The sequence below is a fragment of the Ahaetulla prasina genome, chromosome 8 (genome assembly GCF_028640845.1).
Source record: "Ahaetulla prasina isolate Xishuangbanna chromosome 8, ASM2864084v1, whole genome shotgun sequence".
Taxonomy (NCBI): Eukaryota; Metazoa; Chordata; class Lepidosauria; order Squamata; family Colubridae; genus Ahaetulla; species Ahaetulla prasina.
The window spans coordinates 13411009-13432036 of record NC_080546.1 but is presented as its reverse complement, the minus strand read 5'-3'; the positions used below and the strand labels follow the sequence as shown (position 1 = coordinate 13432036).

At 42.3% G+C, this 21028-nt stretch overlaps 1 protein-coding gene across 2 annotated transcripts in view; it reads left to right on the top strand.

Moving 5' to 3' along the window:
• RASGEF1B (RasGEF domain family member 1B) overlaps positions 1 to 21028 on the top strand; it is a 63782-nt gene that overhangs the window by 33193 nt on the left and 9561 nt on the right. For both annotated transcript variants that reach the window (XM_058192945.1, XM_058192943.1), the window contains exons 4-9: positions 1960 to 2097; positions 16080 to 16292; positions 16743 to 16817; positions 17193 to 17288; positions 18546 to 18648; positions 19961 to 20040. In XM_058192945.1, coding sequence (XP_058048928.1) covers positions 1960 to 2097; positions 16080 to 16292; positions 16743 to 16817; positions 17193 to 17288; positions 18546 to 18648; positions 19961 to 20040 — 705 coding nt within the window. The remainder of the gene's footprint in view (positions 1 to 1959; positions 2098 to 16079; positions 16293 to 16742; positions 16818 to 17192; positions 17289 to 18545; positions 18649 to 19960; positions 20041 to 21028) is intronic.

Below are 21028 nucleotides of genomic sequence, written 5' to 3'. Positions count from 1 at the left end.
GCCAGAGGTGGTATTCGCCAGTTCTCCGAACTATTCAAAATTTCCGCTGCCAGTTCTCCAGAACCTGTCAGAGCCTGCTGGATTACACCCCTGCCTTGGAGGTCTTCTAGTCCAGCCCCCTGCTCAAGTGGGAGACCTATACCAATATTTGAGTACAGAGGAGAAAGACAGGCTAGAACAGGGGTGTCAAACCAGGGGTGAAAGGCTCCTGGTTCGGACCGGATCAGCAGATCCGGTAGCGATGGTGGCTGGTGGTTCGGAGAACCGGTAGCAAAAATCCCTGCCCCACCCACCGCTTGGCCATGTCCAGCTGAGCCACGTGATCGTCAGAGCCTTTTTTTTAACTTTTAAAAGCATTTTTTACAACCTATTCAACCGAAAAGGTTGTAAAAAATGCTTTTAAAAGGTAAAAAAAAAAAGGCTCTGACGATCACACTTGAAGCCTGCTAGGCAAAAAATGGGGGGTGTAGCAAAAAATGGGATTGTGTGGGATTTGTTTTTGTGAGGGAGGGAGGGAAGGAAGGAAGGAAAGAAGGAAGGAAGGAAGGACTACAAACCTGGCACTAGACGCAGCTTCAGAGGATAATCCAGGGCTGGAAGGGACCTGGAGGTCATCTAGTCCGACCCTGCTCCAGCAGGACATTGTTAGTGAGTTTGTCTTTTGATCCCCCAGTCACATGACCCCACCAAGCCATGGCCACAGAACCGGTAGGAAAGAAATTTGGATTTCACCACTGTGTCAAACTCTTACTTCATTGAGGGCCACATCAGGGTTGTGTTTGACCTTGGGGAGGGGGCAGGGGGGCACGGCCAGCTTGACATCACTTGTGTGGGGGGCACCTGTGATAGTCCGAGTGCTCTGTTAGCGAAAGCAGGCTCCCGAGCTCCGTTTTCGGCTGTTTGGTCTATTTTAAGAAGGACACAGACAAATCTCAAGAGGCTGTGTGAAAGACAAAACAGCAATTTAGATCCATGGAAGACAGATCAAGGGAATTAGGAACATTTTACCACGGGAAACGGTGGCAAGTTGGATATAAGATATTTGGGGAGGAAAACGCCAAGATTTGCTTCTATATATTCCCAAAATGCAGGACACAGAATAAATAGGTTTATTTATTTTAAAAGGAAGGTTCATTCCGATGTAATGTTCAGGGAGAAAAAAAAATATCTTAATGGTAAAAACAATTCAGTAGGGAAAGCAGGTAGGGTTGAATGTCTCTTTCCCTTGAAATTTATTTTTTACTGTATTTATAAAATGTACTGGCCACCGATCTTACCTCAGGGTAAACATTTACCTCAGGGTAAATGTTACCCTGAGGTAAGATGACCGGCCAATACATTTTATAAACAGCAAATAAATATTTATAAGTAAATATACATTTACCTATAAATAAATAATTTACCTCAGGGTAAATGTTCATGCAGAGGTTGAGAAATCATTTGTTTGGAAGGAGAGTGGTTTAAATTTGGATATGTATGTATGTAGGTAGGTAGGTAGGTAGGTAGGTTTTTGGTTATTCGGGTTTTCTCCTGCGTAAAATTAGAAGTGTCTTGGCGACGTTTCGACGAAGTCCTATTCATCATCTTTAGGCTTCAGCTTCGTGCTTCTAGGAGGTCGAAGCTGAAGCCTGAAGATGACGAATGAGACTTCGTCGAAACGTCACCAAGACACTTCTAATTTTATGCGGGAGAAAACCCGAATAACCAAAAACCTACATACAGACACCCACAAAAACCTCAGAAAACATATATATGTATGTATGTATGTATGTATGTATGTATGTATGTACTAAATAAAAGGGTGGAATCTGCTTTTTTCTTTGATTTGCCAATCTCCTTCAACGTCGTCATGCCACATAGCTTGGCATGCAATAATGAAAACCTATATTCTGCCCAACTTAAAAGGAATCATCTTGGTGATCAGTTTGTCTATCTTTTTCACTTAATCTTCCTCTCTAGAGCCGGTTAAGGAAAATTGCCCCCAAAATCCTGCAGCTCTTGGCCGAGTGGACAGAGACGTTTCCGTATGATTTTCGAGATGAGCGCATGATGAGAAATCTAAAGGAGCTGGCCCATCGAATAGCCAGTACAGATGAGGTGAGCCACGGGGTGCAAAACGGTTGCCAACAGAAGAAAATACAAGCGGAATTGTTATATGTGTGGAATATAGGATAATTTTTTTTTAAATTTACATTTATATCCCGCCCTTCTCCGAAGAGTCAGGGCGGCTTACAGTGTGTAAGGCAATAGTCTCATTCTATTTGTATATTTACAAAGTCAACTTATTGCCCCCCCAACAATCTGGGTCCTCATTTTACCTACCTTATAAAGGATGGAAGGCTGATTCAACCTTGGGCCTGGTGGGATTCGAGCCTGGAGTAATTGCAGGCTGCTATGTTTTAATAACAGGCTATCTTACAGCCTGAGCCACCACGTAATGTGGAATGTACTATACTTTTGGAGTATAAGACACACTTTTCCCCCCCTAAACGATGGTGGAAATGTTGGTGTGTCTTATACACCGAATACAGCCATTTTTGGCTTCCCGAAGCCCCGCCTTGCGCGTCCCATTTTCGCCAAAAGCAGGCCCGTTTTTCACAAAAACAGGATGCGCAGAGGGTTTGGGAGGCCTGCAGAGTGTTTCTGGGGGCTGGGGAGGGCAAAAACGTGACGCTTGGGGGGTTTGGGAGGCCAAAATCAGCCCATTTTTGGCCTCCCAAATCCCCCCATGCTTTGTGTTTTTGCCTCCCAGCCCCAGGAGCTCTGCAGGCCTCCCAAACTCTCTGCACATCCCATTTTTGCGAAATGGGATGCGCACAGGGTTTGGGAGGCCTGCAGAGTGCTCCTGGGGGCTGGAGAGGGCAAAAACCAGATGCGCGGAGTCCAAAAACTATTTTTTTCTTGTCTTCCTCTTATTATTATTATTATTAATTTTATTATTTATTAGATTTTTATACCGCCCTTCTCCCGAAGGACTCAGGGCGGTTTACAGCCAATATAAAACAATAACAGTGTACAATTAAAACAGAGAATTAAAAAACTTATTATATAATTGGCCAAAATTTAAAACGTTTAAACCTAAAAACCCTTAAAATTCATATAAATTAATTCAACCCCAGTTAAAATTGATATTTAAAATTTAAAAATTTAAAAATTTAAGCCAGTCCTGCTCGAATAAATAAATGCGTTTTCAGCTCGTGGCGGAAGGTCCGAAGGTCAGGCAATTGACGCAAGCTAGGGGGGAGTTCGTTCCAGAGGGTAGGAGCTTCTTCAAAATCTTGGTGCGTCTTATACTCCGGTGCATCTTATAGTCCAAAAAATACAGTAGATGTCAGCGTTCCAAGTAATGCACCCATAGAAATGAGAACTCTGAGGCAGGCAAGTTCCTCAAAGAACAGTTTTATTAGATACATCATATTGGCACAAACTGGTGAAAGCTGCTAAAAGTTCCCGCGGCTTTCACTTAATTAAAAGTAAAAGTTTTCCCTCGCCTTCCCCCAGGACACTGGTCACGTTGTCCAATCCAGTTGTATGGCCGGTTGCCTGGTTACCATCCTCCTACTGTGGCCAGCCTCTTGTGAGAATGTCCTTGGTTCCCCCAGAAAACTTTTATTGTTTTGGCTACAAACCCCCATCTAACTATTATCCCCTTTCCTTCTGTTATGTGGCAACCGTGAAACCTCCAAGATGGATCCAACCAGGCCCACTCCAGGGTTGACAGCAATGGTTATATGCGTGGAATGGAATATACAGATAGTCCTTGACTTACAACCTCAGTTGGGTCCCAAATTTCCACTGCTAAGCAAGGCAGTTAAGTGTTAAGTGTGTTTGCTCCATTTTACGACCTTTCTCGCCACAGCTGTTAAGTGAATCACTGCAGTTGTTAAGTTAGTAACAACTAACTTGTTGTGAAGGGAATCTGAATTCCACATCGACTTTTCTTGTCAGAAGGTTGCAACAGGTGAGCACATGACCCCAGGGCAATGTGACCGTCATAAATATGAATCCAGAGACCAAGCGTCTGAATTTTGATCAAGTGACCAAACTGGGGGATGCCTCAGTGGTCGTACATGTGAAAAACGGTCATAAATCATTTTTTTCAGTGCCGTTGTAAGATCAAATGGTCACTAAAGGAATGGTTGTAAGTTGAGGATTACCTGTATGAGGACTGATTAATTCTGCTGTATTTGCAAAATATATATAGAAGTAGAATTTCAGGGGTCTTTAATTACAATTTCTGTACAAGTGGAAACGACACAAAAGGGGCAGAAAAACTGTTACATTTCAACCTTGATAGGTTGTAATAAAAGGTAGATTACTATATTCAGGGAATGCAATATCCAGTTCAACCAATTTATAATTAATGATTATAGAATGATTCATAGAAATTTGCAGGGCATTGCAAATTTGCACGAGTCCCCAAGGAGGAAACATGGATACTTCCTTCGGATCCGTCACTCTCATTTATTCACAATGATTTTGCATAACGTTTGGTGTTCTGATTTTTTTTAGTCTCTCTGAGCTTTGTCAGAGGGGATATAATATAAGCAGTTACATCAGAGAGAATTTATTCCATCTTGCGTTCATTCTGGGGATGGTAAATTAGTTTAGCTCCTATTCCTTTTCTCAACTTGTTTCTTTTAACTTCTTACTCTTGCATAAAGCTGCTTACCCCAAAACGTAATAATACGATAAATATATATGTATCCAGTGGTGAAATTCAATTTTTTTTTACTACCAGTTCTGTGGGCATGGCTTGGTGGGCGTGGCTTGGTGGGCGTGGCAGGGGAAGGATACAGCAAAATCCCCATTCCCTCCCCACTCCTGGGGGAAGGATATTGCAAAATCTCCATTCCCACCCCACTCTGGGGCCAGTCAGAGATGGCATTTGCCAGTTCTCCGAACTACTCAAAATTTCCACTACCGGTTCTCCAGAACCTGTCAGAACTTGCTGGATTTTACCCCTGTATATATCTACACTTTTCTGCATAGAAAACTGATTTGAATAGATAGATTGCATAGAGATAATATGGAATCCCAGGATATTCCCACATGGATGTGTGGATTCATCCCCGTTGGATATACCTCATGGCTCCCATGAAGGGACATTCTTTTATGCAGAGGCCCCCATCTTGATTGACTAGCCTTCCCATAGAATAGGGGTATCCTATTGGCTTGATGAACCCCTCAGGTCGGAAAGTATCCAAGATGCTACTGGAGAAGAACAGAGGGCTAGTACTAGTAGTGCCTGAAAGAGTGAAGCGATTGGGTCAAAGCTGAAAGGACGCTCAGCTGTGGATGTATCTGGTGGTGAAAGGAAATTCCAATGCTGTAAAGATCTAACCGGTCAGTCCTAGAGGAGATCAACCCTGACTGTTCTTTAGAAGGCCAGATCCTGAAGATGAAACTGAAATACTTTGGCCACCTAATGAGAAGGAAGGACTCACTGGAGAAGAGCCTAATGCTGGGAAAGATTGAAGGTAAAAGAAGAAGGGGATGGCAGAGAACGAGGTGGCTGGATGGAGTCACCGAAGCAAGTAAGCGTGAGCTTAAATAGACTCCAAAGGATGGTAGAGGACAGGAAGGCCTGGAGGAACGTTGTCCATGGGGTCGCGATGGGTCAGACACGACTTGGCAAGTCTTTAAGACTTTTGGACCTCAACTCCCAGATTCCGTAGCCAGCATGTCTGCCGTTGAAATACTTTGGCCACTTGGCCACAAGTCTTAAAGTGTCCAAAGCTGGACATTGTGGTCCTAGAAGTTCAGTTATTGCTGTCCTTGGCATCATTCTATAAGGCTTGAGCCTTTCTGCAACTAAGATTATGGTAATTGAGTGGTTAGTCACTATTTTTCTACTTTTCATTGTACGCCACTATATTGAGCTTGTTCAATCATTGTGTAACTCTTTTATTGTTTTGAATTTGATGCTTTATGTTGTTTCAATTGTTGGAAACCACTATGAGTCATTGTCTGCTTGTGATGTTATACAAAGAAAGACAGATTAATAGATAACTGTTGTTGAGGAATGCAGAGCTATCCTGAGAAATACTGGAGGCAAGAGCAGCTGGAATATTTCATAATCACAAGGAAAATGCCCACACGCTACTCTGCACTAGGAAAACACATAAGTATTTTTTTTAAGGATGATCGTTAAAGGCAACTTTTCTCAGTGCTAAAATCTTCCAGATATATCGGCCTTCAATTCTTAGAATTTATTTTTAATTTAATTTAATTTAATTTAATTTTTTTATGTTTTTTATTTATCTTGCCTTTAATTATTTTTTTTACAAATAACCCAAGGTGGTGAACGTACATAATACTTCTTTTTCCTTTTATTTTCCTCACAACAACAACCCTGTGAGGTGGGTTGGTTGAAGGAGAGCGACTAGCCCAAAGTCACCTTCCTGGCTTTCATGCCTAAGGCAAGACTAAAACTCACATTCCCATGGTAATTGGCCGAAAGTCATCCAACCAGCTTTCATGCCAAAGGCTGGACTAGACCTCTCAGTTGCCTGGTAATTGGCCCAAAGTCACCCAACCGGCTTTCATGCCTAAGGTGAGCCTAGAACTCCCAGTCTCCTGATTGGCCAACTGATCATATCAGCTTCCCCACCCAACATCTTAAAAGATGTCACCATATGATATCTCATAAGTTCATCAACATTTATACAGGGTCTTCTGGGACTGTAGCAATGACAACAGAAGAGAAGTCAGTTGTGTAGTTGGCTGATCAAACACCGTACAAAGGAAGAACAACAAGGGTCTATTTTCTGTCCAGCCCCATATTACCACATTTGATGGACAGAAAGGCCTGCTACTCAAAAAATTTAAGGAGGATAGAAGAAGATAAGTTGTCCTGTTACATCTCTTCCATCTATAAGTGACCTGGAGACATATTTATTCTCAGTGAACGTGTTGTGGAACTGTGTAGTGGCAGTTGTTTTAATAAATGTTTGACCTTAAGGCAGTATTTCTCAACCTTTGCAACTTCAAGATGGCTGGACTTCAACTCCCAGAATTCCCTAGCCAACATATAGTGGAATCCTGGGAGTTAAAGTTCAGACATCATAAAATTGCCCAAGATTGGGAAGCACTGCCTTAAAGTTTATACTTGATTTGGCTTTGACTTTATGAATTGTCTTTCAGTTATAGTTATGAAGCTGTTAGAAGGATTTTTTTTATTGTTTATTTAAACTTTCAAGCCACCTTGAAAAGGGTTGTTTTGTCCAGAGACAATCCATATGCAATTTTAAATAAGTGCTTCTGTGTTTGCATACCGAAAAAGAGATTTGCAAAAAAGAAATGGAAAAGTCAATATTGTACTAGAATTCAGAGCGCCATAAATTATTTGTGATACTGGCTAGCAGTTTCCTTGATAAAAGTAAATTGTGACCTTGCATTTATCACACTGCATTGCAGAGCAGGACAAGGAGTGTTGTGCTTCCAAGAATATAACTCCCATCAAGTCCTCCTTCCTAGGTTTATCCTTTCGATTTGTTAAATCCAGGAACTGAATACAGACAGTCCTCGACTTACAACCGTTCATTTAGTGACTCTTCAAAGTTACAAAGGCACTCAAAAAAGTGACTTATGATCGTTTTTCACATGGCCAATGCAGCATCCCCATGGTCATGTGATCAAAATTCAGAGGCTAGGCAACTGGCTCGATGTCGTGTCCCACTCCTCCTCTGACGGCCGGGTCGGGGAAGTCCGTATCAAGCGTGCCTCTGCAGGTCTTCCAAAGTCCTATCAGAGTCCTCAGGGCAGGCAGGAGACCAGGATGTGACTTCAGCAATCCAATTTAGACTTTGCCTGACTAAAAGAATGCCAGAAAGCAGATCCTTTATATAGGCCATGGGGTGTGGCTCCATGACTCAGCACTTATCCAGGCCTGCCCCTCCCTTCCTTTTGCTGACGTCGCCTTTCCACTCTCCGGAAGCGTGGATCTATCCATTGCATCGTTTCGTCTCCAGCTGTTGGTAATCCCAGCTCGTGACTGGCTTCACACTCCCCAGGCTCATATGCTGTGGGGGAGGGGCCCAGCTGCTCAGTTTGTCCGGGCATGGTGCCAGGACTGGGGGCTGGAGGCATGTCAGGCCATTCGTCTTGCTCGGTCTGTCCGGGCATGGTGCCAGGACTGGGGGCTGGAGGCATGCCAGGACATTCTTCTGCACTATCAGCATCCAGCAGGAGACGAGAGGGGCCCGGCTGTGGAGAGGGGGGCGAGGGAGGTACAACACTCACATTTATGACGGTTCCAGTGTCCCGGGGTCACGTGATCCCTTTTTGCGACCTTCTGATAAGCAGAGTCAATGGGGAAGCCAGACATGAGTCACAGTGGCACAGTGATTAGAGAGCAGTACTGCAGGCTACTTCTGCTGCCTGCCAGGTGCCTGCATTTTGGCAGTTCAAATCCCACCAGGTTCAAGGTTGACTCAGCCTTCCGTCCTTCCAAGATGGGTAAAATGAAGACTCAGATTGTTGGGGGCAATATTATGCTGACTCTATAAACCGCTTAGAGAGGGCTGTAAAGCACTGTAAAGCAGTATATAAGTCTAAGTACTATTGCTATTTCTATTCACTTAACAACCATATTACTAACTTAACAACCGCAGTGATTCACTTAGCAAATGTAGCAAGAAAACTCATAAAATGAGGCAAAACTCACTTAATATACGTCTCACTTAGGAACAGGAAAATTTTGGCCTCAGTTGTGGTTGTCACTTGAGGACTACCTGAATTCCACTTTAATGCTTTTTGACTAGAATCACCATATCGCAGAAGCATCCTCATTCCATCTACCTGCATTTTTAGTAGTCTGCAGATGATTGAGATTTCACCGTGCCTGACTGTGGTTGAGGTAACTAGACAATGTTCTCCGACCAAGAACTTTCCTCTCCCCTACCCTCTGATTCTTCTAGCTTTTCTAGCACATATAACATCTGTAGTAACATCTACATAGGGCCGGGTTACTTACGGGACCGTCTGCTGCTACTGATTGCCTCTCACCAACCCGTGCGCTCTCACAGGGAAGGGATTCCTCAGGGTGCCGTCAGCCAGGCAGTGCCGACTGGCGACACCCAGGGGAAGGGCCTTTTCTGTGGGGGCTCCCACCCTCTGGAACGAACTTCCCCCAGGACTTCGCCAACTTCCTGACACATCTATTTATTTGCGCAGGACTGGACTAGAATTTTTAAATTTTGAATTTGGTTTTAATGGGGTTTTATTATTTGTATTTCTATTTTAAACATTCGGCCTTATTTAATAAGTTTTTTAATTGTTGTTTTATCCTGTATTTACATGTATGTTTTATTCTGGCTGTAAACCGCCCTGAGTCCCTAGGGAGATAGGACGGTATAGAAATACGAAAAATAAATAAATAAATAAAATCTGCATTGCAGAGTTAAACACACACACACCCCTCAAAATACAGTAGCTTTGACAAGGAGACCTTCACATTCCTTCTCGGCTGTCTCGCCTACAAACCAAAGAGGGAGGCAAGAACAGTCTTTGCCATTGTTCTCTTAGGAGACCACTTGTCAAAACAAGTCAAAAGATACAAAAGAAATGGAAAGAAAAACTGAAGCAGAACATAGGGAGAGAAAAATGAACCTTATCACCTTTGTCTTTCTGATACAACTGCCTTCACTGTCCTACACAGCTGGAGTCGCCAACCTGTGGGCCATGGTCCACTTCCAGGCCGTGACCTATTTGCAACCAGACCGCGTGCATGGTGCACTGGCCCGTGCGCATGGCCCCATTCACACAAGCGGGTGCCCTAAAGGCTTCTCTTTTGCATGAGTGGTGCTACGTGTGCACCATCCTGCCACTTGCGTAGCTTGGGGTCCTGTCTTCCCCTCCCCCCCCCCCCCCGATAAGTATGAACCAATTGCCAAGCATCTGTTTTGATCATGCAATCATGGGGATGCTACAAAGGTCGTAAGTGTGAAAAAACGGTCATAAGTCACATTTTCCAACGCCGTTGTAACTTTGAACTGTTGTAAGTTGAGGACTACTTGTATTTGGATATATTTATTGTCCTTGTGAGGACAATTAACCAGTGGAACAGCTTGCCTGCAGAAGTCGTAGGCGCTGCATCACTGGATTTTTTTAAAGAAGAATCTAGACAGTCACTTATCTGAAATTGTATGGATTATTATGAGCTAGTATGGACTAGTATGGGCTGGACTAGAAGACCTCCAAGGTCCCGTCCCATCCAGTTCATTCATTCTATTCCAGGGGTGTCAAACTCAATTTCATTGAGGGCCGCATCAGGGGTTGTGTTTGATCTCGGGGGCCTGGGGTGGGCATGATCAGGGTGGGCGTGGCCAGCTCGACGTCACTCGTGTCAGGGGCACCTGTGGTTGCCCGAGTACTCTGCCAGTGGAAACGGGCTTCCGAGCTCCGTTTTCGGCTGTGACAGTCTCCTGCAACGCTTTGCCAGTGAAAATGGTGCTCAGGAGGCTGGCCTGCAGCCCTCCCGAGCTCTGTTTTCACTGTCAGAGGTGCCATGGGCCGGTCCTTCGCTATTTCCAGGGTGGCCCTGTGGGCTAGATCTAAGCAGCCCACGGGCCGGATCTGGCCCTCGGGCCTTAGGTTTGACATCTCTATTCTATTCTATTCTATTCTATTCTACTCTACTCTACTCTACTCTACTCTACTCTACTCTACTCTACTCTACTCTACTCTACTCTACTCTACTCTATTCTGATTAAAAACAGCTATAGTGCCAGCCTCTTAGGGCATGAGAGATAGAATGTAATCAGGGAAGAAGAAAAAGGGGGAGGGAAAGAAATAAGAGTAAATAAATTGCCCTCACCCATAGTATCCTTTTTTTCTTCCAGAAATTCAGATACAATCTACATTCTCTGCCTTTAGGTCCCCCGCGTGTGTGCCTAGTGTGAAAGTCATTTCTCCGTATGGTCTCCCAATTCATCAAGGTCCTTCACTTACCTTATATATGTCTTTTCACAGCTTGATCTCCACCTTTGATCAGAAGTTTAATTTTTTTTTTTTTTAAAGTGAGTTTTGATTTAAGAATAAAAATCTAAAAGGACTTGACATGCATGAGAAGTTATCCTCCAGATTGGAAGTCGATTTTTATGGCTTTCGCGTTAAAGTTACATCATAGCCTCAGAAATGCTGGCAAGTCAGTTGTGTTGGAAAGTCAGCTTGCGCAAACGATGTGGTCACCCAGCCACAAGCAAAATCTGTTGAAGGAAGAGGTTAAGCTAGAAAAAGAAAGAAAATTAAAGTTGTGGTTTTTACTGGAAGGGCCTATGGTGGACAACTTAATTGGAATCATTTCATTTTTTTCTCCTGTCGGTTTACTTTCTATTCCCAATTTTTCTCTTTTCTTTTCTTTTCTCTTCTTTTCTCTTCTTCTCTTTTTCTTTCTTTCTTTTTTCCTTTTTTATTTTCTTTCTTTTTCTTTCTTTCCTTTTTCCTTTTTTCTTCTCTTTTCTTTTTTCTTTTCTTTTCTTTTTTCTTTTCTTTTCTTCTCTTTTTCTTTCCTTTTTCCTTTTCTTTCTTTTCTTTTTTCTTTTCTTTTCTTCTTGTTTTCTTTCTTTTTCTTTCCTTTTTCCTTTCCTTTCTTTTCTTTTTTATTTTATTATTATTTATTATTTATTGAATTTTTATACCGCCCTTCTCCCGAAGGACTCAGGGCGGCGTACAGCCGGAGATAAAATACAAAATATGTACAATTAAAACAAATTAAAACATAGCAAAATTACAAAAACGGCTAATAATTAAAATTAAATTTAAAATATTTAAGAATATTAATAAAACCCCAATTTAAAATCAAACTATTATGCCAATCCCGCTTGAATAAATAAGTATGTTTTTAGCTCACGACGGAAGGGATTTTTAAGGGATAGGCTACAAAATCATGTTTTTCATAGTGCAAAGAGGCAGTGCAGATGAGTCGGAAGTAAATTTAATCCCACCTAATCTCCGTTTTAGCTTCCTGTAGTACCTGCCTAATTCTTTGCTTCCATTTTTTTTTTTTAAAATGTATTCATTAGAAAGCTGTACATGCATGAGCTTGTCTTCTGCACAGGAAAAAGCAAGCTTCAAAGCATAATACAAGTAGTCCTTGACTTACAACCCTTTCTTTAGTGACTGTTTGAAGTTGCAGGGGCTGAAAAAAGTGATGTATGACCGTTTTTCAGATGACAATGTAGCATCTTTTTTTTTTTTGTTTACATTTATATCCCGCCCTTCTCCGAAGACTCAGGGCGGCTTACAGTGTGTAAGGCAATAGTCTCATTCTATTTGTATATTTACAAAGTCAACTTATTGCCCCCAACAATCTGGGTCCTCATTTTACCTACCTTATAAAGGATGGACGGCTGAGTCAACCTTGGGCCTGGTGGGACTAGAACCTGCAGTAATTGCCGGCAGCTGTGTTTTAATAACAGGCTATCTTACAGCCTGAGCCACACCGCGGTAGCATCTCCAGCAGCACATGGCCACATGATCAAAATTGGCCTCTTGGCATGTATTTATGACAGTTGCAGTACCCCGAGGTCACGTGATCTCCTTTTGCCACCTTCTGACAAGCAAAATCAATGGGGAAGCCAGATTCGCTTAACAACCGGGCTACGAATGTAACTGCAGTGATTCACTTAGCAACCGTGGTAAGAAAGGTTGTAAAATGGACCAAGATTCATTTTACAGCTGTTTTGCCTAACAATGGAAATTTTGGACTCAAATTTTGGACTCGATTGTGGTCGTAAAACGAGGACTACCTGCGCTGCTGTTGGTTTTCTAGAACAAATGTCACATCATGAGTCACATCCACTATAGCACAGGTAGTCCTCGATTTACTATAGTTCACTTAGTGACCGTTCAAAGCCACAACGGCACCCAAAAAGTTGACTTAGGACCGCTTTTCACAGTTATGACCTTTGCCGCATCCTCATGGTCACGTGATCAAAATTCAGATGCTTGGCAACTGGTTCATGTTTATCGTGTTTTCTTGGCAACTGGTTCATGTTCATCGTGCAGGGCTGGCTTAATGAAGTTTTTTATTGGGGTTTTAACATAGTTTTTTATTATAATTCCTTCAGCCTTTAATTTAATTAGTTTTTAAATGTTTAAATGTTTTTTAACTTTCCGATCTGTGCTTTTTACCTTGGCTGTAAACCGCCCTGAGTCCTTCGGGAGAAGGGCGGTATATTAATTAATTAATTAATTAATTAATTAATTAATTAAATAAATAAATAAATAAATAAATAAATGACGGTCATGGTGTCCTGGCATCACGTGATCACTTTTTGCGACCTGACAAGCAAAGTCAATAGGGAAGCCAGATTCACTTAACAGCCAGGTGTTTTGGTCTATCGGCTGCCAGCCCCTCCAGCAGCCGAATCAGAGGAGGAGGCGTGGGAGTCAGAGCCAGGATCAGGGCAACCTGGGAGCTCCAAGTGGGAAGAGGCAGTGGAGCTGGCAAAGAGAAAGAGTGAGAGACAGAGGTGGAGCCTGGGCCATCCGTCAGCCCTCAGATGGAGAGTCAACAGCCCCCAGGTCCGGAGGTGGCTGATGAGGAAGAGGAGGAACAGCTGGGTCCGGTGTCTGATATGCAGATGCACAGAAGGCAGAGGAGAGGAGAGGAGAGCAGTGGAAATCTGTGGGCCGATCCTTGGGACAGAAAAGCCACTGCTGCTAGCAAGGCCCCACCCTACCTCTGGGGATAAAAGGCAGGGGGTGGACATGAATAGGCGTGGCAGACAACTATTCATCTTCTGGATGGACTTACTTGCTAGCCTGCAAGATAAACTTTTTGCGGGGACTGCCGGCATTCCTAATCAAGGAATCTTTTGAGTTCACGTCAGATAGTTTGAGGAGCTGGGTCAGAACACCGGGTTACTAACATATCAACTGCAATGAGTCACTTAACAATTGAGGCAAAAAAGTTCATAAAATGGGACAAAATTCGCTTAGCGACAGAAATTTTGGGCTCAATTGTGGTCGTAAGTTGAAGACTACCTGTAGTCCAGAGGTGGGTTTCAGCAGGTTCTGACCAGTTCTGGAGAACCGGTAGCGGAAATTTTGAGTAGTTCAGAGAACCAGTAGTAAAAATTCTGACTGATCCCGCCCCCATCTATTCTCTGCTTCCTGAGTCCCAGCTGATTGGGACAAAATAGGGATTTTGCAGTAACCTTCCCCTGCCATGCCCACCAAGCCATACCCACAGAACCGGTAGTAAAAAAATTTGAAACCCACCACTGCTGTAGTCGTTTTGTGACTGTGACTGTGCCCATACATGATCCAGTTGTGGCTGTTCACTCAAAAGAGCTTAGTGGTGCGTGTGTGTGGGGGGGTGTCCATACAAAAAGGTCTTAAGAGGGAATTTCTAAATTTGCTCTTTTTGGTTTACAGTAATGAGTGCACTACTTGGGATGGCGCTTTCCAGAATATCCACATTTTTATATTTGATGAAGCTTGATTTTTATACCTGCTGCGCTCTCTCTCTCTCTCCCTCTCCCTCCCTCCCTCCCTCGTCAGCTTTACGGGATTTAGTCGGTTTAGGTGGAAGAACTCAGTGGGGTACAAGAAACTCACAAATTCTTTTTTTAAAATACAGTGAGACTTGACAGACTCAAATGACAGGAATACCATTTCTTCATTTCGCAGTTCAGCATATTGATATGGTTAGCAGTACGTTCTGGTGAGAATTTTCTCTTGCAGTTATGCAGTGACACCACTGTGCCTGCAGAAGCATCAGGTTGTCATTCTTGCCAAGAGTACTAATGAATCTAAGGCTCTGGTTGTGTCCGCAGAACAGGAAATGTGGCACCCCGGCCCACAAATTGGCAGTGCTCCAATTGACTTTTATCTCCACTATGACATCCAGCCTTCATTTTCCAGCCCTTTCTACTTTCTGTATAAAGTAATCAGGAGAAAATAAGAAAGTATCATGTTAAAAAAAAGGGGGGGTTGATTTAACAATTGTTTGCTAATCAAGCTAAGTCAAAGTATACGTACGTAGCTCACCATTTTTGGTTAGTTTTTTTTTAATTTCATCTAATATTTCATTTTATTTCATTTTATTTCATCCATCACCCTCTGGAACGAACTTCCCCCTGGTTTACGCCAAATACCTGACCTTCGGACTTTCCGCCGCGAATTAAAAACACATTTATTTATTCGCGCAGGGCTGGCTTAAATTTTATTGGTTTTTTAAATTTTTACTATGAATTTTAATGGGTTTTTTAGTTTTATATGTTTTAAAGTCTTAGGCCAATGGTGAAATAAGTTTTTTAAATTCAGGTTTTAATTGTATATTGTATTGTTTGTTTTATTTGGCTGTACACCGCCCTGAGTCCTTCGGGAGAAGGGCGGTATAAAAATCGAAATAATAATAATAATAATAATAATAATAATAATAATAATAATAATAATAATAATAATAATAATAATAATAATAATAATAATAATAATAATAATTCCAAGGATAGGAATAAGAAGAAGAAAGCCACAGCGTATAAAAAAAATGGTAAAAGAGTAAACACAAAAGTTAAAACAGAATTCTGGCTTTAGATTCAGCTCGAAATCGTGAGTGTTGGTGTTTAGAAATCTTCAAAAGATTGTGGTTTCCAATTCTCTTTGGCTGCAAAGCAACAGAGAGCCAGTTTGGTCTAATAGTTAAGGCGCTAGGCTAGAAAACAGGAAACCATGAGTTCCAAGTTCCACCCTAGCCATGGAAGCCAGCTGGGTGACTTTGAGACAATCACCAGGAGACTATGAGTTCAAGTCTGGCCGTAGCTATAAAAGCCACCTGAGTGACTTTGGGACAACTGCTCTCTCTCAGCCCAACTCACCTCATAGGATTGTTTGCTGTGGGGAAAATTGAAACAGGGAGTGTACTGGACATGTTTGCCATCTTGAATTATTTGTAATGTAATATTATAAATAAATAAATAAAAAATAAAGGCAGGATACAAGTAAATCGTGACTTCATGAGCGGAAGGCATCTTCTGGCATACTGTTACGTGTAAGCTCCACCAACAGAAAGCATTTCAGGTATTCAAAAAAAACCGATCCCTTTTCATTATTTCTCTTTTCATCGACAGGCCTATCGGAAAAATGTGCAACAAGTCATCCAGAGCCTCATTCGTAAGCTGGCCTCTCTTAACCAATACGAGGAAGTTCTTGCAAAAATCAATGCTACTTCAACCGATAGACTGACAGTTTTAAAGACCAAACCCCAGGCCATCCAACGAGATATCATCACCGTCTGCAGCGATCCTTACATGTTAGCCCAGCAGCTGACTCACATAGAGCTTGTAAGTTTATTCCCCCCCACTGTATAGTTGACTCTTGCTTGACCATTTTTCTCAGTGGTCGCGCAGTAGCTCGGTAGTTAAGCCAGAACTCGGTAGTTCCGGCTTGTTAGCTGGAAAGCTGGCAGCCCGGGGTTCGAGACCCGAGCGCTATGCAGCAGAGTGAGCTCCCGTCCTTGCCTCAGGTCCTGCCAAATGCGGTTCAAAAGCATGCAGATGCAAGTAGATAAATAAGTACCACTTGGGTGAGAAGGTAACAGCACTCCGTGAAATCACATGACCACGGAAATGTCTTCGGACAGCGCTGGCTCAATGGCTTTGAAACAGAGATGAGCATTGCCCTCTATGGTCAGCAATGACTAGCTGTAGTAAAATCTGTAGAGACTCCTTTACTTTACATCCTCCTCTATAAGGATAAACGTTGACCATGAGTGGAATTTTTCTTTCTTTTAGGAGAGACTTAGTTACATTGGACCACAAGAATTCGTCCAAGCATTTGTGCAGAAGGACACCCTGGACAATGAAAAGGTGAATAGCAGGAACAATGATAAACTATGGTAAAAATTTTATATTTACATAGGTGTGTCTTAGTGCACGCAGTTTTGCAAAAGTTTCTCCCCAAATAATGCAGTTTTGTGGAAGTTAAGTATGGATTTCAATGAAAAATGATGTTGGTTTGTATATTATAAATTCAGAAAGTGCATACAGGTAAATTTGCATTAAATTATTGCCCAGTAAATGTCTCTGATCTCCAATGTTAACATGCTTAACTGGATGATAACAAGTTGGATTACTGGATCTTCCGATTGATGCTACTGCCGAAATTGGCTTGGTCAGAAGCTACCAAATTCTTTAAATTCGAGGTGTAAGACGTGAACCGCCTGTTTTTTGTTTCCTTCTCAGAGTTCTTATGGAGATCGGAAGAAGTCTCGGAATCTGGAAGCTTACGTGGAATGGTTCAATAGACTGAGTTATTTGGTTGCCACAGAAATATGTATGGTAAGCAAAACTGTTCATTGGTCTTCCTTCTGTATGTGGTGCATTTCTTTCCTTCCGCTTTGATCAGGCCATAGTGTTCTGACCTAGGCTCCCTTAACAAGCAGAAAGCAGGAATTGGTCCTGGCAAAACCTCTTTTATTTACACGACTGTGAATTACGTTCATTCACAGCCAGCAAGGTTTGTCCAGTTTTTCAAAGGAATATTTCTCAATACACCTTATCTCCTTCAGCAAGCTGCCACGTAACTTGTTTCCAACCACAGTAAAGGCCAAACTTGGCACAGAGTCTCTCAGAGTCACGGAATGAACGAATTGTTTCCTGCAAAAGCCCACTACCCATTCATTCCTCTTATATTTGCTATGGGAGGGGCCAATCACCTCCGAGCTGTGGCTTTACTTCTGAGTCGACCCTGCTTTCTGAGTTGTTCTTGTCTTCGGGCAGCTCTGCACATACACGCACTGGGAACGGGCTCATGCTGTTCCTCTGCCTCACTGCTGTCTACCTCCCTCTCTGCCTCCGATGCAGAGCCCTCGTCCGAACTTTCCCCAGCCCCCAGGACTGTCCCAAACTCCTCCCCAAACTCCTCATTGTCCGACACTGCTGCCAGCTCTGCTGGCCGCCGGCGGGCCACAACACACAGAAACCAGCTGGGAGCTATATTCTATGCACAAGATTGTATGGTACAGAAGTAAAACTCCGCACCAACCCCCCTTGAGGTTGAATGGAGTTCACACTAGTAAATTATTCCTCTCTATACGAATGTCTCCAGCTGACTTACTTGAATGTTCCTCTGATGTCCTTGCTTACTCCACATAAGGATTACGTGCAGGAGGGTGTATTTTTGGAAAGCTGACAGCTCAGGTTTGAGACCCGAGTGCTGTGCGACAGGGTGAGCTCCCGTTCTTGCTCCAGCTCCTGCCTGTCTAGGAGTTTGAAAGTATGCAAATGCAAGTAGATAAATAGATACCACTTTGGTGGGAAGATAACATAGTTCTATGCGCCTTTGGCATATGGCCATGCTGGCCACATGACCACGGAAATAGTCTTCAGACAACGCTGGCTCCCTCGGCCAAGAAACAGAGTTGAGCATCGTGAGTCGGACACGACTAGTCAGGGAAACCTTTGCTTTTGACTCCATCCTGAAATGTAACTCTTTAAAAGTTAAAATCAGTGCTCTGAAAAGCTCAGAAGAGATCTTTCTTCCCATTTGGACAAGTTCTCAGCTAAATCCCAACATTGTGTTTTGCTCTCTCGCAGCCTATAAAGAAAAAACACAGAGCAAGAATGATAGAATACTTCATTGATGTCGCTCGAGAATGTTTCAACATTGGAAACTTTAACTCTTTAATGGCTATTATTTGTGAGTATACATAAGAATGCTTTCTATCCATTTCCTTGATGTTTTGCTTTGGAAAAAAATGTTTAGATGTTTCTCCTTTATCCAATTCTGCCCCAAAGCTTCCGGATCATGTTGGATAACCTGGCAGCCTCCACATTTGTTAGGGTTCCTGGGATTTTTAGGAATTTTTAGTCTTAAACCAGGGTTTCTCGGAAGATTAGGGTTAGCTCAGTGGCTAAGACATTGAACTTGTCGATCGAAAGGTCGACAGTTCAGCGGTTTGAATCCCTAGTGCCGCATAATGGGGTGAGTTCCTGTTACTTGTCCCAGCTTCTGCCAACCTAGCAGTTCGAAAGCACAGAAAAAAATGCAAGTAGAAAAATACGGAGCACCTTTGGTGGGAAGGAACAGCGTTCCTTGTGCCTTTGGTGTTTGGTCATGCTGGCCACATGACCATGGAGATATCTTCGGACAGCGCCGGCTCTTTGAAACGGAAATGAGCACCTCCCCCCAGAGTCGGGAACGACCAGCACATATGTGCGAGGGGAACCTTTACCTTACCGGTGTTTCACAACCTTGGCAATTTGAAGATGTGTAGACTTCAACCCCCTATGCTGGCTGGGGAATTCTGGGAGTTGAAGTCCACACATCTTCAGCCTGCCAAGGTTGAGAAAAACCACCTTAAAATTATGAGAAAGCAACTCTTGATGTGCCTCTTTGTCTCATCTCTTTCTCATCTTCCCCATAGGGACATTTTGGGCCCAAAACATGTCCCTTGCCCAGTTTAGTTTTACTTCATTAATGAATCTTTGCAAAGATGGAAAAGCCAGCCAGGATCCCTCACATAAGCTTTTAATGGCAGCCATTTTTAATGCATGACCTGCATTAAAAATGGCTGCCATGTTTTAAGGCTTTGGCTTCTAGATGAGTTTACTTAAGTCTCATACAAATTGGACTTGTGAAACATTTTTCAAAGCTTACTTTATACATGTCGTCTGGTAGGAAAGCAAAGAAAATCCACCACAAATTTCTCTTGAAACAGATTTCTATTAGTTGGTAGCTAGAAATCTATGCCAAAATGCTTATGGATCATGAGTCTAGAAAGGAATATAACTTTCTAAAATGTTGTCTATAGAAATGTTAACCGTGATTGCATTTTTAATGGTATATTTTGGGATCATTTGTTATAATGGGATAAAAAAAGAAAACTTAAAAAAGTCGATATCTTAGTGGTTGGTTAGTTTTTTCCTCATTTAGGGAAAAATTGCCCTCAAAATATGGCTGTGTGTTTTATCTCTGATATTCTCTTTCTCTCTATACTTTGAAATAAAAGCTGGAATGAATATGACTCCTGTCTCCAGATTAAAGAAAACTTGGTCAAAAGTCAAGACTGCCAAGTTTGACATTCTGGAGGTAAGACTGACCTTTTAAACTGAATTGTTGTTATCTGGCTATCTATGGAGAGTCATCCAGGTCATGGTTGTCCCAAAAGTGCTTTTAAAAAGGCAACTGGACTTTGTTTTTCCTTGAAGATGTTTCACTTCTCATCCAAGAAGCTTCTTCAGTTATCCAGTTGTACAGAAGTACTGAGCTGTTCGGGGTTGCTACAACTTTTTTATGATTCCGCAGTGAATTTATTGTCTCTTCTATTAGTTCTGTTAAAGGAGCAAACATAATAAATATCCTGAGTGCATTTTCTTAGTCTGATATATTGTTAAGTGGAATGCTACGTGAGATGCTATGGCTGGATATATTGAGACTGCAAAACCCAGAATTCCCAGCCTCCATGAACTTAGGTTGGGAATCCTTAGACTATCTAGTTTAATGAAAAGAAGGAGTAGGGGTGATATGATAGCAGTGTTTCAACATCTCAGGGGCTGCCCCAAAGAAGAGGGAGTCAAGCTATTCTCCAAAGCACCTGAAGGTAGAACAAGAAGCAATGGGTGGAAACTATTCAAGGAGAGATGCAACATAGAACTAAGGAGAAATTTCCTGACAGTTAAAACAATCAGTGGAACAACTTGCCTCCAGAAGTTGTAAATGCTCCAACACTGGAAGTTTGAAAGAAGAGATTGGACAACGATTTGTCTGAAGTGGTATAGGGTTTCCTGTCTAAGCAGGGGGTTGGACTAGAAGACCTCCAAGGTCCCCTTCCCACTCTGTTATTCTATTCTAGTCCCAGTACTTCAGGAAGATACCATAGTGGATTTTGATTTTTGAAAATGGATCCTTACATTTACCAATTCATCTGTTGCTACTTTCAGATCATTTTGATCATCAGCACTTTCAGATAGAAATGAAATTTTACAATTATTTGCTTCATCTGATTTTTTTTTACCAGATTTGGTTAGCTTTTTGATGCATAATCTGTTTTTGCCTCTTAATTTTAAAACTGTTTAGT